Source organism: Rana temporaria, chromosome 4 (assembly GCF_905171775.1).
Source record: "Rana temporaria chromosome 4, aRanTem1.1, whole genome shotgun sequence".
Taxonomy (NCBI): Eukaryota; Metazoa; Chordata; class Amphibia; order Anura; family Ranidae; genus Rana; species Rana temporaria.
Genome location: NC_053492.1, coordinates 222370223 through 222387155, shown reverse-complemented (window position 1 = coordinate 222387155; position 16933 = coordinate 222370223). Strand labels below are relative to the sequence as shown.

At 39.2% G+C, this 16933-nt stretch overlaps 1 protein-coding gene across 4 annotated transcripts in view; it reads right to left on the bottom strand.

The window, feature by feature from the left end:
- The window catches only part of ADGRB3 (adhesion G protein-coupled receptor B3), a 1023178-nt gene that overhangs the window by 578150 nt on the left and 428095 nt on the right, over nt 1-16933 (bottom strand). For all 4 annotated transcript variants that reach the window (XM_040349908.1, XM_040349906.1, XM_040349909.1 and 1 more), the window contains 2 exons: nt 10969-11133; nt 9187-9351 (listed from right to left, as the gene is read on the bottom strand). In XM_040349908.1, the coding sequence (XP_040205842.1) occupies nt 9187-9351; nt 10969-11133 (330 nt within the window). The remainder of the gene's footprint in view (nt 1-9186; nt 9352-10968; nt 11134-16933) is intronic.

The window sequence follows — 16933 nt, the reverse complement described above, 5'->3', positions numbered from 1 at the left end:
TACAGTATTGAAACCAGCAACAGCAGCCTTATGTTCAGGTCGTTTCAGCTGAGAATTGATTATATTATTGGATGATTGTGGGGGACAGAGCTGCTGATACCTGTAATGCATTGTGTGACATCCCACTGCTTACACCATTCCCACTCAAGAGCTTAGTTTCAAACAAATGCCCCTGAGAGAATGTTACAAATGTATTGCACATCCCCTTAACGAACAATCTGACTGGACAACCGCTTTACAATCATTGGATTTATCATGGGCGAGGTCATTTAACCAAGGTTAGTATAATGGTCAGTTAAACTAACCTCTGTAAATGACAAATTAAACGGGATAGAGTTCATTACAAGGTTAATGACCTTTTTACAACTATTTGTATAATGGTACTTGTGCCCATTCATTAGCTATGGGCCCTCAAAGAGGGTCCATGTGCAAAAAAGGGCCTTAATCATTTTAAGGTTAGTTTCACACCTATGTGCACATTGCCATACACATTCATGTGCAATATAATGTGCATGAACATGATTGGGATACATGCTGTGTCTGTGTTTTCGGGTGATAATTTTTGTTTATAAAGGGCTTCCAATGCACATCCACACAGTGAATAACCGTTGTGACCCTGTAACTCACCACAATTCATAAATGTAAAAACACATACACTGGGTTTTCATACATTTGGAAGAAAAGATCCAGGCACATTTTTGGTGCATTGATCTTCATTAGGGACCCATAAAAAAATAATGGGCACATCTACAACAATAGCGGTTATATAAATCAGATAATACAAGTCAACGTGTGAATTAATACATGTCCATGTTTAAAACATTTTACATGCACAATGGCAAAATATGATTTCTGACTTTAACCACTTAACCCCCGGACCATATTGCTGGTCAAAGACCAGAGCACTTTTTGCGATTCGGCACTGCATTGCTTTAACTGACAATTGCGCAGTCATGCAACGTGGCTCCCAAACAAAATTGGCATCCTTTTTCTCCCACAAATAGAGATTTCTTTTGATGGTATTTGATCACCTCTGCAGTTTTTAGTTGTTGTGCTATAAACAAAAATAGAGCGACAATTTTGAAAAAAAATTATATTTTTTACTTTTTGCTGTAATAAATATCCCCCAAAAAAATATAAAAAAAATATTTTTTTCCTCAGTTTAGGCTGATACGTATTCTTCTACATATTTTTTGTAAAAAAAATCGCAATAAGCGTTTATTGATTGCTTTGCGCAAAAGTTATAGTGTTTACAAAATAGGGGGTATTTTTATGGCATTTTTATTAATATTTTTTTTTACTAGTAATGGCGGTGATCAGCGATTTTATTTCAGTACTGCGACATTATGGCGGACACTTCGGACACTTTTGACACATTTTTGGGACCATTCGCATTTTTATAGCGATCAGTGCTATAAAAATGCATTGGATTACTATAGAAATGCCACTGGCAGTGAATGGGTTAACACTAGGGGCGGGGAAAGGGTTAAGTATGTTCCCTGGGTGTGTTCTAACTGTAGGGGGGGTGGACTGACATGGGGAAAAGACTGATCTTCTGTTCATACATATGAACAGAAGATCATCATTTCTCTCCCTGACAGGACCGGGAGCTGTGTGTTTACACACACAGCTCCCGATCCTCGCTCTGTAACGAGCGATCGCATGTGCCCGGCGGTGATTGCGTCCGCTGGGCACATGCACGGGAGTCGGGGGCGAGCGGGGGGCCACTTTTAGAGCTGACGTTGTACTACAGGCTCTCGCGCAGGGGAGCCGACCTGCCGCCGTAGAACTATGGCGGCTGGTCGGCAACCAGTTAAATAATGTTTTTTTATATTCTTTATTTTATCAAAATGTATCATACACAAAGAAGTAAAACATGTTACCCTCCAATAGGGATATACATTAACAGATTTTATTTCCAAACCTTTATCTACCCTTACCCTCCCCCCCATCACCCCATTCTTAGACCCTTCTTTCCCCTCTTCTCTAAAAAATCTTCTAGTTCTTTGTTAATTAAAAAAATTCCACTTTTCCCATCTCTTAATGAATCCCTCTCTAGTATCCTCATGGCTATGTCTTAGATATTCCATATTATATATCTCTTCTATTTTGTCAACCCACTCTCTAATTTTTGGGCTCTCTGCTTCTTTCAATTAACATTTTTTTTAAACAATACACATTGGACACTAGTATTATCTTTGTTAACTAAATTTCAAATAGTGCCACTTCTTAGCACATTTGTGAACTGCCTTTAGCAAGGATATTCTTAAAAATGGAAATGAATTTAAGCACTAGCATGCACATCTGATTAGTTCTTGAATTGAAACGATGCTTTTATTACCAACCTTGACTTTTTCACTGTTGTATGAAGTTACACTGAAATTCAATTTATTTGGGTGACTTTATACTTCAACTCTTATTTACAGATGAAGCTTTTTTCTAAATGCTTGACTGCTTGCAAATGTGAAGTATGATACTAGTTTTGAAAGATTATCTGACTTAGATACCACAAAAGAGGTTTTCACTAAAGAACTTACATTGTGTAGGAGTAAAAACCAAACAAAACCTTGAATTATTAAAGGAAAACAACATAGTAGGTATTTTCCAATTAAAAAGTAACCTGCAGCTAATAGCTAGCGTACAAGCAAAGTATCCTTCTACCTGTATTACCTCCAACCAGTAGCAAACAGGTACCTTCATATCACATTAAAAAGTCCATATCTTATTATATTCCATCCTTACATAAAAAAGACTCAGGTCAGGTTTTGCACTTTTTGCTTTATGGTGGCAAAAGCAACTCTAATGTTTGATTGTATATCCGTATCGTATCTTATTCAGATAATCGCAGTACAGTTGCACTTTACTTTTTATAAGCAACATTGAGAATGCTTGAAAAAAACTGAAATGTTTTTAATGCAATATTTTTTTTTTAATCTGACTTTTGTACAAGAAATTTTATTTTAACATATTAAACATTATAAAAAAAAAATATTCATTGAAAAATTCCAACATGTTGAATATATTGTACAAATTATTAAAACATTACATATGATGAAAAATAAAGGTGGTAATTCCCACTACTTATTCTGTGACCACCAGTGGAAAAGTAGATAGTTACAAGTAGAGGGTTAACCAATGCATTTTGGTCAATAATTATATCAATAGTATATCAATATATCAATTCCGCTCACCATTCCTTTCCTCCACAAGTTTGTTGGAGGAGGATATCTCTGCAAGAGCCGCTGATACATTAATGGTATTGGTGTTCACCATCCAAGGACTTTTTATGCCCTGTAAAACCGCAGAACAAATTACCAACTTGTTTTCCATGGTTTTGAGTGCCAGATCTGTGGATTACATCCAGCAGTCCTGTGTAGGATGAAGGGTAATTGATACGGATATCAGCCTCTTTTCACCGTAACACAGGGAATGCCTCTGCTACATTCAATTTTCAATATGCATTTAAAATAAGTGGTATAATATCCCTGAGGAAGATTCTTTTGATATAATTATTAATCGAAACGCGTTGTTTACCTCTACTCGTAGCCATTGGCTTTTCCACTGGTGGTCACAGAATAAGTAGTGGGAATTGCCAACTTTTTTTTCATCATATGTAATGTTTTAATAATTTGTACAATATATTCAACATGTTGGAATTTTTCAGTGAATTTTTTTTCTATAATGTTTATATGTTAAAACATAATTTCTTATTCGAAAGTCCAAAAAAAAAAAAAATTGCCTTAAAAATCCCAAATTAGAGGTTTTTTTTTCCATATTTTCTCTGTTTCCAGAGGGATGATGGAAATTACATGTCCTATTTTCTGAGTATTTTTATTTTCTTACATTGAGAATTCTTTCAAAGAGATCTGTTTGCTGAACTATTATTTTGCACCATTAATGGACTTAATTGAATGTTTCCTTTGATGCAGTTGTGCAACATCCCCAATATTTAATTTGATGTGTGACAAATTGAAGCTGTGATAATTTATAATATGGAATATAATAAAATTGGGGGGTAGAGACAGTTCCCCAAGCTAGTCTCTCCACTATAAAGATAAGGAGTATCTTGGCACAGAGATAATAAAAGATGATGTTTTTAATGTTGTATGCTGGTTTTAAATGTATTTGTTTGAGTAGGTTTCAAGAGGCTACACATAAGTTTAAATAGGTTTTTTTGAAAAATGGATTAAAAATGGATTTGTGATTATTAGTGATTGTCAAAAATAACTTTTTTACCAGGAGAAATTTAATGCTAGGGTTTAATAATATATTAACTATATTGTAATCTCTTCCTGATCATACTATCGTAAACTAGTAGCATTTCCTGTGCCAGATGGTAGTTAATGCCTTCTTAGCATACATTTGAGAGCTCCAGAAAGAACACTCAGCTGTGAAACTCTTACTGGCAGTTTTGGATGCGGAATAGAAGATTGAGAGCCACAAAGAATTGTTCACGATCATGTGATCAGTATATTTACCTGTGGATCACATTGATTTTCCAAAACAAGAACATCTTTCTAGAAGTGAAAATCAACATGTGCACATTCAAATTCAAGTTATTTACACTGAGAAAGCACTCCAGAACTATGTAAGAGGCCTTTCACACTGAGGCAGTTTTGATGTGTTTTAGCGCTAGAAATAGCACCTGTAAAGTACCTGAAAACTGCCTCCCATGCTGCCTGAGTGTGAAAGCTCAAGTGCTTTGACACTCGGGCAGCTCGAGTGCTTTCACACTGAGGTGGTGACCTTGCGGGACATTAGAAAAAGTCCTGCAAGCAGCATCTTTGGGGTGGTTTGCAATGAATGGGCAGCACTTCTGAAGCTCCATAATACAGGCATTTTTAACGCCCCGCTAGCAGCCGAAAAGCGCTGCTTAAACAGCAGAAAGCAGTGCGCTTTACCGCTAAGGCACGAGCGGCCCCAGTGTGAAGGGGGTCTTACTGGAGAAGAGTGCCTGCAGAAAAAAGGTATACATTGAGGGAAGTCTACACTGGGTACCACTAAGGTGGCCATGATTTGTTACAGACACTAACATACACTATATTACAAAAAGTATTGGGGTGCATGCCTTTACCCGCACATGAACTTTATTGTTATCCCAGTCTTATTCCATAGGGTTTACTACTGAGTTGGCCCACCCTTTTCAGCTATAACTGTTTCAACTATTCTGAGAAAGGCTGTCTACAAGGTTTAGGAGTGTGTCTATGAGAATGTTTGACCATTCTTCCAGAAGCACATTTGTGAGGTCAGGCACTGGTATTGGACAAGTAGACCTGGCTCACAGTCTTCCCTCTAATTTATGCCAAAGTTGTTCTATCGGGTTGAGGTCAGGACCCCAAACTTGCTGATCCATGTCTTAATGGACCTTGTTTGTGCACTGGTGCACAGTCATGTTGGAACTGGAGAGGAGCCATCCCTAAACTGTTCCCACAAAGTTAAGAATTAATGAAATTGTGCAAAATGTCTTGATATGCGGAAGTCTTAAGAGTTCCCTTCACTGGAACTAAGGGGCCAAGCTCAACCCCTAAAAAACAACCCCACACCATAACCTCACCCTTGGACCAGTGCACAAAGCAAGGTCCATAAAGTAATGGAGTCCTGACCTCAAACCAATATAACACCTTTGGGATGAATTAGAGTGGACAGTGCGAGCCAGGCCTTCTTGTTCACATCAGTGCCTGACTTCACAAATGTGCTTCTGAAGGAATGGTCAAACATTCCCAAACCTCCTAAACACTCCTAAACCTTGTGAACAGCCTTCCCAGAAGAGTTGAAGCTCTTATATTTGCAATGGTTGGGCCAGCTCAATATTGAACCTTACGGACTAAGATTGGGATGCCAATAAAGTTCATGTGCGTATAAAGGCAGGCGTCCCAATATTTTTGGTAATATAGTGAATCTTGCATCAATATGTCTGGGAGTGAATTACACAGCTTAAAGGGTCACTAAAGGAATTTTTTAGCTGAAATTACTGTTTACAGGGTATAGAGACATAATAGTTAACTGATTCCTTTTAAAAACGATTAAAAATAGATAAAAATCAATCATATAATGTGCCTCCTACTTTCAGTTTCGTTTTTGCAATTAGCTTAGTTTTTGCATGTTATTTGATGCCTCTGTGCTGGACAGACCCATAGAGCAGTATTGGTTTGGAAAATGAAACTAGAATCTCACAGTACTGTGGTGATCAAGAAACAGACAACCAGGAAGTGTCCAGAACAGAGAAGAATTACGTGACCACGTTCTTGACGATCGGAATTTCCGACAACATTTGTGTCACCATGTGTATGCAAGACAAGTTTGAGTCAACATTCCGTCGGAAAAAAATCCACAGTTTTGTTGTCGGAATGTCCGATCGTGTGTATGCGGCATAAGTGAGAATATTAGCAAGTGAAAAATAAAGGAAATCCTGAAAAAGAACTAATGCAGCCACCCCATCTAAGGACATTTGTTTCTTGGGTTTATATGATGCTACCTTTGTGACCATTCACAAACCCCTGAGCTGCAGTAATGGATTAAGCTTCGGTCTACAGCTGGTTTCCTGCAGCATACAGTGCTGTAAACCTAAATATCCCTACTTTTTTTTTTACATTATTGTACTACTTAAGATGCAAGATATTGTTGTACTTTAAGACCAACAAAAGCATGACACCATTTTTATGTCTCAAGTATCAAATCAGACAGAATAGAACAATTTCTCTGATCTGTTTTTTTTTTTTGTAAAGATAAAATATATGACAGAGATAAAGGCTCCATGCACACTGGAAGCTAAAAAAAAAGCTATAAAAAAATGACAGTAGCTTTGCAGGGAGCCTTTCAATGTTTTTTAGAGGTTTTGCAATAGCGTTTATTAGCGTTTTTCAGTGTAGCTTTATTTTTTTTTTCAATGGATAAAAAATGCAAAAAAATGCTGGTGAGCATCGTTTTTTGGCGTTTTGCGGTTTTTAGCGTTTTTTTCCAGCCGAAAAATGACACTTTGAATGCAAATTTCTGGCGTTCAGAAAAAAGCCCATAAACTCCACTGCTCATTAACACTAAAAAACATCCATGTGTGCATGGACACATAGGCTAACATAGAGTGCAGTTTATGGGCTTAAAAAAAAAAAGCCAAAACGCCGATAAACTGCAGTTTATCAGCTTCAGTGTGCATGGAGCCAAAGGGATACTGTTGCCTGACCATTCACTTCAACAAAAATCTTCCCATAATAATAGATTTAATAATATTTAAGCATTGCATTTGCCAGTAAAAACCTCCATTGTGTAGACATGTAAAGTTCTGAGACTGTTACTGCTGAGCACTGCTATCTTGGATGTTATGTCAGGAATCCCAGCAGACTCAAAGCTGTCACTCAAGTGACACTATAGGTTCCCCTTTTACTTCTCCCTTGGTTAAAACATATAATGTTGTGTAGGGGGGTGAGGGAGTGGAGGAGTTGGGCCATCACAGACAGTTATTAGACACTCTTAGAGTAGGAGAAGGCTGAGGCATGGAAGGAGGTGGTTGTGCTGGAGAATTGACTAGTAACATTTGCTAACAAGTTCAGAGGCACATTGCCAGTGAATAAAATCTAATTTATTTAGAGCAAAAAACACTGCAAGTAAACATTTAATTACTTTTTCAAGTGCTTTTACCTTCAAATATTTTAAGTTAGTGACAAGGTCTCTTTGACATAGCTTTATGCAGCATTGCCTTGCAACTAGTAATAGTTGATTAACAACTAACATACACTGAATAGTGAATGTCAGTAAGGAATTTACTATTCAGGGTCTAGTCATCTGGTTCTGAACAAACATATACCCATGTACATGTCTAGCTCTAGTTCATGTTATTGGCTATCAAATGAACTAAGCACTATGCGTTTCGTGAGCAGTCCTCTTCAGTCTGTTCTGCAAAGAGGTAAAGTCATGATTAAGTATGTATAAACTCTTGTATTATCATTGGGAGTTTAATCTTTCATTCACCAACACATTTATTTTCATGTGTTGGGTTATTTATGAACCTTGTGGACAGCCATATCCCAACACATTCATAATAAATTGGGTAATGGACCTCCTACTGAGAGATATAAGGCTATAAGGATTTTCTGAATAAATCCAAGCTTGAATAAAAGAACAAGGCCACGGCTAAGTCTTTAAATACTGGTTGTGATAGTCTTGGGTCTAGTAGTTTTTGACAAATGATTAAACATTAAAGCTTTACTGTTTAAAGAAATATTAGTAGTTATTAGCTAGTGATTTGTAACTGTTGATTGATTCCCCACGGAGTATATACTAGTGTTCATGATGCAAGGAATCTCTCCCAACCACAGTTCAGCCAATACAGGCTAAGTCTGTGTTTTAATTTTAACACAGGAACCGTGTGCATTGTGCATGCTAGTGGGCTCTCTTGAGGACAAAAGAACATTGAGAACTCACTAGAGTTGATGACATTAATGGACCTTATCCAGTCTATCATGGCCATGATGAAGGTGGAAGAAATCTATCACAACAGAAAAAACCTGGCAAGGGATCAAAGCTTGCCCACCCAGATAAAACTTTGAATAAACATCATACACATTAATCACCCTTTATCATGCAATATATCAAATGCCTTTCCTAGCAAAAAGTATAGGAATACAAGACTTTTATAAACAAAGTATAAATTAATTTATGTATACCCTTTTTTTAAGGATCAGTTCTCCTAAAAGTAGTTTTTCAGTTATTAGTCAATTCTGGAGCGTGGGTTATCTTATGTATTAATATAGTGTCTGGCAACTGCAGTGGTAAGCACTCTTTTAATTGTTTGTTGCTTCACTATGGTTGGATATGAGGTACTGCTGCTCATCTTTAAGTGTTCTAATTATTTTTATTGGATTTTCATAATGGAAAATAAGCTACAAGTGCAACAGAGAGTGGGAGAAAAAACAATTATTAATGGTTGTCACAGCATTGCGGACCTGAGAAAGCAAATGCAAAAATCTCATGGATGCAATCTCCAAGAGAACCAAGGTGGTTAAAATGGAAAAGGCCTAACAGAAAAATTGAAATATCAGCTTTGGGTGAATTGATACTAAAATGGTACCATGCTCATTGCCTTATCTTTTTTCGTCCTACCTTGGTAATGCATTTAATACATGCTAACTAAAATATTAATGTTATATTTTTAATTTTGGCCAAATTCATATTGCATAGTTATGTTATACTTACCAGGACATCTCTGTTCATTACACCTCCTAATATCTTCTCCGGAGCCTTCACATTGCTGACCAGTAATGGAAACTCCCTGGCAGTTTCGAGTTCTTTTTTCCCAGCCACCATCACATGATCTTGAACAACCACTCCACGGTCCCCATTGATTCCACTGACCATTAGCTGTATTGAAAATGGTAACATAATTGGCAATAGTTAGTTTTTGGAAAATATTCACATTTAAAAAATATATGGAACCCCTAATGAAAACTGAAGATCATTTATATTACTGCTTTGATTCTTTCTAAACTTTCTAAACTGAAAGTAAGTTATAAAACCCATAGGATGTGTTTGGTGTCTATAACAAATTGTGCAGAATGAATAAACTCTAGTAATTTGCCTCTGTAAAACAGCTATCTATAATAAGGTCTGGCTATCTGGTTATTGTTTCTCTCTATCCTTGTGCAGGGTAACTTGTCTACCACCCCCCCTGTGTTTTCTGCAGGCACTTGTAGTGGGATGGACCTGATGGGTCTCACCCATCACTCTATTCTCTGAAAATGCGATGTGCAGGACACTAGTGATGTCACTGCTGTGCTTACTAGATATTTGGGTTGGCAAAGCCATTTATTGCATACAATATGGAATGGAGTCTTCTCTGTCCATGTGCATGATAGACATCTCCCCAAATTACTAACTGAAATATTTTCTTGAAACAAGAAAATATTTCTTGTCTACAAGATCTACAGCAATGATACTGCTTCATAGTTTTGATGGTTTAACAACAATACATGTAAACTGTTTCCAATCTAAGAATCTGCTTCAGTCAAATTTCAATTCACTTTACAATATTTTTATTTATGCATTTCACATTATTTAATGATGGAAAAAACAATGTTTGACTTGTGCAATTTAAACAGCTAAACTCTAAGTTATGTAAAACAATGCACATCTCAGTTTACCTTTCTACAAACTTTAATGTTATCAAGAGTATGCTCTATGACCTTTGACAAGGGAGTACATTGCTAAGAAATTCATGGGCTAATTTGAACAACAACGCCAGCAGCTACTGATGGCCAAAGGGGAACAACAGTTGAGGGGATTTTACTAATTATTAGCAAAAACATATCTCCAGAGTCCAACCTAGCTGACTTTTAATAAGCCTAGTAAATATAAGAAGGGAAAATACACATGTAATTATTTATTGTCTGATAGGTCACACAAAGGTAAAATATAATGGTAATATCACTCACAAATGTGCAATAATTTTATTATTGTGTGTGCCAATTTAAAGTCTCCTGTGTAAAAAAAAAACTGTGACCAAGAATATAATTAATTACCAATAGTATGACCTTCAAAATGGGATTATATCCCTAATAATTATGTACAGAAAAATATGACAACACCATAATGCAAGCATGTTGTTTATGTAAATGAAACTATTCAGTCTCACAATTATATTTGCTTGCCACTGTATACAACTCAAAGAGGCTTCATTTAATAATATACTATAATTATAAAAAGATTAATTAAAATATTTATTGATACACTTTCCCATTATCACAGATTTCTTTGGGTGCTCTCCTAATATTACACATTTACAGTTGTAGCAAAATAAAATGAATGATACCATTGTAGCTATAAAAACACAATACCTTGCAGTATTACCAACCATAAAAGTGATGTATTTCTGCAATATTATTCTCTATCCATCTATAAAACCTAGATTAGATAATTTATTTTACTTTATAGTGTTTTTCCAAAGTTGTATGGTTAATTGAGTGGAGTCTAAATATTTACCCGTGCACTCCTGATTATGACATTCTCTTGTTTCACTATAAGGTCCTTTGCAGTCGGAGCCACCATGGGATGCTGGCGAGCATTCTCTTTGTCTTTTCTGTGTACCATTGGAACATGTCACTGAACACTGGCTCCAAGCACTCCATTCTTGCCAGAGGCCATCAACTGAAAATGACACAAGCAGACATACAGGCATTGATTTTAATTCCTGACCCTTCAGCAAAGATGTTTTACATTATAATACAGGTAGTATCAGTGTGAGATCATAGGAATAAACTCCTAAAAGAGAAATTTTACATATCCACACTTATAAACTGCTTAACTTCTTCAAATCTGAATTCCAAGCAGACTATTAAAAAAAACACATGTATTTATTAAAATAATGTAATATATATTATCTGCAGCTACTAAAAAAAAAACAGAACACAACTTCATTTCAAATGTACTTAATTCACATGTGCTGAAGTGAAAGAGCAAAGGAGTACATTCATCAATCTCTGGGTGTCCATTCCAAAGCTTGGGTGATCAAGCTAAAATGCTTGAAAAAGTGAGGTCACCTGTAGTAGAACTGCAAACATCTCAAGACAGGATGGACACACTATATGTTTCAGTTGTGTGATCAGCTGTTTACCCGGAGTTAAGTTTTAAAAATAATTATTTCCCTGGCCAATAGTTGTCAGGAAAGCCATGCTCAAGACCATGCTCAATGGAATGTCTGTGCGCAAAGGACTGCTTCTGCTCAAAGGAATGTCCATGCTCAAAGTAAAGTGTATGGGTGCAGAAGGGTCCATAGAGCTGTGCACAGCATTAGGACCCTATGTGCATCTACACTAGCATGTGTGCATGCACATGCATGTGATTGCTAGCATTCTGCATGTGTTCATTCACATGAGCATGCTTGTTTGATGGACTTTGGCTCCCAGTGTTCTATTAAAAGCCTTACAGGAGTCAGATTCATTGCTGAGTGGTCATCATCTCTTTCTGCTTGTGACTTGATCTTGCATTCATCTGTACCTTGACCTGGCTTGCTGTTTTTGCTTGTTCCTGAACCTCTGTTGCTGACTTGACCCTGCTTCCTGCCAGCTGTTCTGGTACTTCTGCTCACTTGATGCTGACCTTGGCCTGGCTTTGACTCTGCTCCTGGTTCCCATCTCTGTGTCCCTGCTGCCCAGTAGTTGCTGACCACTGCCTATTCAACTACATGTCCTGCCTGCTGACAGCTGGTCTACTTCAGCTCGGCATCTGCTATCAATATACTATGAACTTGATCTCCTACAGGAACCTGCACCTCTCTGTGCCCTGTTATACCCTTGTATTATCCCCAGGGGAAACAGGAAAAGATCTGTAAGGGCAGCCCTCTCATCAACCCAGCCTCAACCAGGTATGTGACATCAGTGTTCAAAACATAATGTCACACTTACCCATGTCTCATTACAGTTCTGGCCCTTTCCTTCAGTTCAGGGACACATGTGTGCAGCCAATCAGAGGCCTCGGGCACTACATACTAGCATCATATGTACTGGGGGGGGGGGGGCAGCTGGGGGAGTCAATTGTGGAGAAGGATCTGGGGGTTATGGTAGATCATAAGGTTAATAGCATGCATTGCCAAGCCACGGTTTCCAAAGCGAGCAAAATCCTTTCTTGTAATAAGGGAGGCATGGACTGCAGAAAGGGAGATATCAGTTTGTCCCTCTACAAATCATTAGTAAGACCTCATATGGAATATGCAGTTTAGTTTTGGGCACAAGTTCATAAAAAGGTTATTGGGGAACTGGAGAAATTGCAAAGAGCAACCAAACTGATAACAGGCATTGATGAGCTCAGCTATGAGGAAAGACTTCCCCCCTCCCGCCTTCCACCATTCTTCCCAGGCCTCCCGTCCCACCGGGATACCTGATCCTCGACCTGGCACTTCTGACGGCTAGACTGAGACCAGTTCCAGTCTCCTCCGTTTTTGGCGATCTGAATACTTTGACATAAAGCACCACCGGAACTGACGTCACAACGATCCAACTGATGCGTTGCGTCACTGGTCACTGGTCATGTGGAAGTCACTGAGGAAGTCACGTGACCAGTGATGCAATGCATCGGATGGAGCCTTGTGATGTCACTTCCGGTGGTGTTTTATGGAAATACAGCGAGGAGGCGAGTGTGTCACTACTCCCATTGCTTTTTCCTGCGGTTTTTACCCTCACTTGATATAAGCAGTTTCTTTTACTAAATAAATGTACTTTTCATTTGGCAATATTGCACTATGGCTGATCTTTGTTTCCTTTGAGCGCCATTTATACAAGAAGTGTCATTCCATGAAGCAAGCTGTTTCCTCTCGCTCCATGGACTAACTTTACAGTTTAGTTTTTTAAATGAATGAAAGTGTTTTTTCCCCCCAAAACAAGTGTGCTTGAAAGACCACTGCGCCAATGTGACACAAAATATTGCAACAATAACCATTTTATTCTCTAGGGTCTCTGATAAAAAATATATATCTAATGTTTGGGGGTTCTAGTAATTTTCTAGCAAAAAATACTGATTTTAACTTGTAAGTAACAAAAATTGGTTGAAATAGATGGACTTGTGTCTTTTTTTGAGCCAGAATGTAACTACAGCCAATCTGCTTTCAATCACTGCCTTAATGCACCCATATTACTCAATTCTCAGTGTCAGTGTCAGTACTTAGGCTTCTTTTCTCCAGAATTTTTATCTTGTGACTGTAAATCCTTGTGTACTTTAAGAGATCCTCTAGCTTTCCTGTACCTGTTTTATCTGTGTACTTCCAGTGAGCCCTCAGCATTTCTGCTTGCAAGAGACTTCCTCCCTTGTGTTCCTGTGTCCTCAGCATCACAGTGCTGCAAGAGCCTCTCACCTATGTACCCCTGTGTTCTCAGCATTCCAGTGCTGCAACATACTCTCACATCAGTGTTCTGTGTACTAAGCACCCTACTGCTGCAAGAGACTCATACATCAGTTTTCTTTATACACAGCACCCCAATGCAGTAATAGGCCCCAAGCCCTGGTCAGCATGTTCCTAGTTGATACAGACTACATGATACTTAAAGTAGTGCTTTAGTCTGCAAAATCAGCTTACTGCAATTTCTGTTCATTTGCATCTCATTATCTATTTACTAGGTAAGCTTTAGATTAAATATGTTCTGCTGTATAAAGAACTCCACACTGTAAAAATCTACTTAGATATGCACATTATTGGACAGATAGCTGCAATGAAATGAGCAATAGCCTCACCATGAAACTGCCATGTGCTAACGACACAGTATGTACTAGGGGACTGTTACAACTGATTTATTAATAAAATCGATGGGTACTCACAAGCAAAACAATATTATATAGCATATCACACATCCGCCAGCTCATTTCATCTGATGAGGCGAGTACTCTGATACCCCTGTAATATGTCCCATCAGATGAAATGTATGTAGGACAGAGCTCACTGGTGATGTCAGCACGTCCTCCCAGAGATGGCGGTATCACAATATGCGATTTTATAATGTTATGCTTGAGGGTACCCATCAATTTTATTAATAAATTGGTTTTAACTGTACTTCACTATGGCATATGCTTGATTCATTCTGACAATGTGTTAATGTAGCTTAGGCAATTGTATGTGAAGCTAACCAGTGGCTGTGTTGGGCATGTCGTTCTGAAGGGTGACAGGCTTGAGGTACATCCAACTGTAAGGGAGGGAGCTGGAGCCATCCATCCATCCAGGCAGGATCTATCATTCTAAAGCGCTATTAGACGTGTGGAGTAGAGTTGGGCGAATGGTTCAGCCTGAGCATCAGTTTGGGTGGAACAATGGCTGTTCGCCCCGTTCAGGGAACACCCAAATTTGCAGGGTGTTCGGTAAGCGTTTGCCCTGCAGAATGCCCTGCAATGCACTGCGTGCTGCACAGTGCATTTTGCTCCCTGATTGGGCAAAGCTTTGTCCAATTAGGGCACAGAATAAACTGGTTGTCATCAGCTGTCAATGAGTTTTCCCACTGACTACTGAGTAAAAAAACTAAATTGACTGTAAACAATATTTGATGAAAAATGGCGTGGGGTCGCCCCACCGCCCACTTCTGATGTCACTTACCCAGTATGCACTGGTCAGTGACATCATAAGAGAGTGGCACCACCAGGTGATGTAGCCATGTGGCCCATCTCTTACCTATATAAGAACTTTCAAACGGCTTAACCTACAGTAGGCCGCCAGCTTTCATGTCAGCGCTGATTGACAATGGATTTACATTGGGGTACACTGTTAAAAAAAAAAGGAATTGTAAAAAGGAGGCCTCTAGATTCAGGCTATGTGGTCTGGTATGGTTCAGGGGGGGGCACCCCATTTACTGACTTTCCAGACTGCTTGCTCAGATAAGGGTCTGGTAAAAATTGGGGGGGGCGCCATTTTTTTTTACATTTTCCAATAGCTGGGTGCCAGCAATTGAAACCGTGAGTAAATTTTAAATGTGATTTGATATTTTTTTTTCTTTAGACATGTCCTTTTTGTTGCAGCATATTCTATGCATGCTACAGATGCACAACTTTACATGCAGACTAAGGGGACCCCTCAGGCACTATATTTGACCACTGCCCGCCTGGCCTATAGCAGAATGACGGCCGCGATGTGGTTCCATTATCCTGACTGGGGGTCATATGGGGGGCGCGTCTGCGAGGGCAGGCAGTGTGGCGATCGGTGGTGTGGTGTGTCACACCGCATCTCCGATCTAGGTAAAGAGCCTCTGATGGAGGCTCTTTACCACATTGTCAGCTGTGCCCAATCACAGCTGATCACAGTGTAAACAGGAAACGCCATGTATCAGCTTTTCCTGTACTCACGCTGACCGACGCGTGTAGAGGAGAGCCGATCGGCTGCTCTCATGATTCGGGGGTCTACACTGATTGATTATCAGTGCAGCCCACCTGAGGATGCCCAACCAAGGCCAAGCAGGGATGCCCACCCATGACCACCAGGGATACCCACCCATGACCACCAGGTAAGCCCACTAGTGCCCACCAGGGATGGCAATCATTGTCCATTAGTGATGGGCACTCCGTGCCCATCATTGATGCCTGCCAGCACTTCTGATCAGTGCTGCCTATCAGTACCATTGATCAGTGCCACCCATCAGTGCCCACCAGTACCTATCAGTGCCACCAATGATTGCCCATTAGTGCCACCTATCAGTGCCCATCAGTGCCCCCTATCAGTGCCCATCAGTGTTGTATATCAGCATTAAATATCAAGGAAAAAGTCCTGTTTAAATCCCAGATCAAAGTGAATGGATATGGTAGTAGATGAAAAAAGAGTACCAAATATTTAAGATCAGAGCCCACAGACAGGACAGAACAGCACCAATGTGACTTGGACTTCTGTGAAGAAACCACCACCTTATGGAAAGCCGCTTACCGGACAAACAGGTAAATGAGCATTGAGCATAAATTCCATCCACAGGTTGAAACACCAGAAAGCAGGGATTCAATTGGCAGACGTTTGATGGTGAGCTTAGAAACTCATAGTTGCAAGGTCCCATTTTTATATTGACGTCTATTGATGATGAAACGCGTCTGGAACGGCGTACACTGACGTCACCGCGCTCAACGTGAGGAGGAAGGGCTCCTATAGTGCCGTCCGGCATTTTTGCTTTTAAAACACATTTGTTTGTAAGTACGATTCTTTTATTTTTATTAAACCTTTTATACTGAATTATGCTATGGTCCGTCTCTTCTCTGCATATATGAACCGGGACCTTGCATCTATGAGTTTCTAAGCTCACCATCGGACGTCTGCCCATTGAATCCCTGCTTTCTGTTGTTTCAACGCGTGGATGGAATTTATGCTCAATGCTCATTTACCTGTTTGTCCGGTAAGCGGCTTTCCATAAGGTGGTGGTTTCTCCACAGAAGTCCAAGTCACAGTGGTGCTGTTCTGTCTTGTCTGTGGGCTCTGATCTTACATATTTGGTACTCT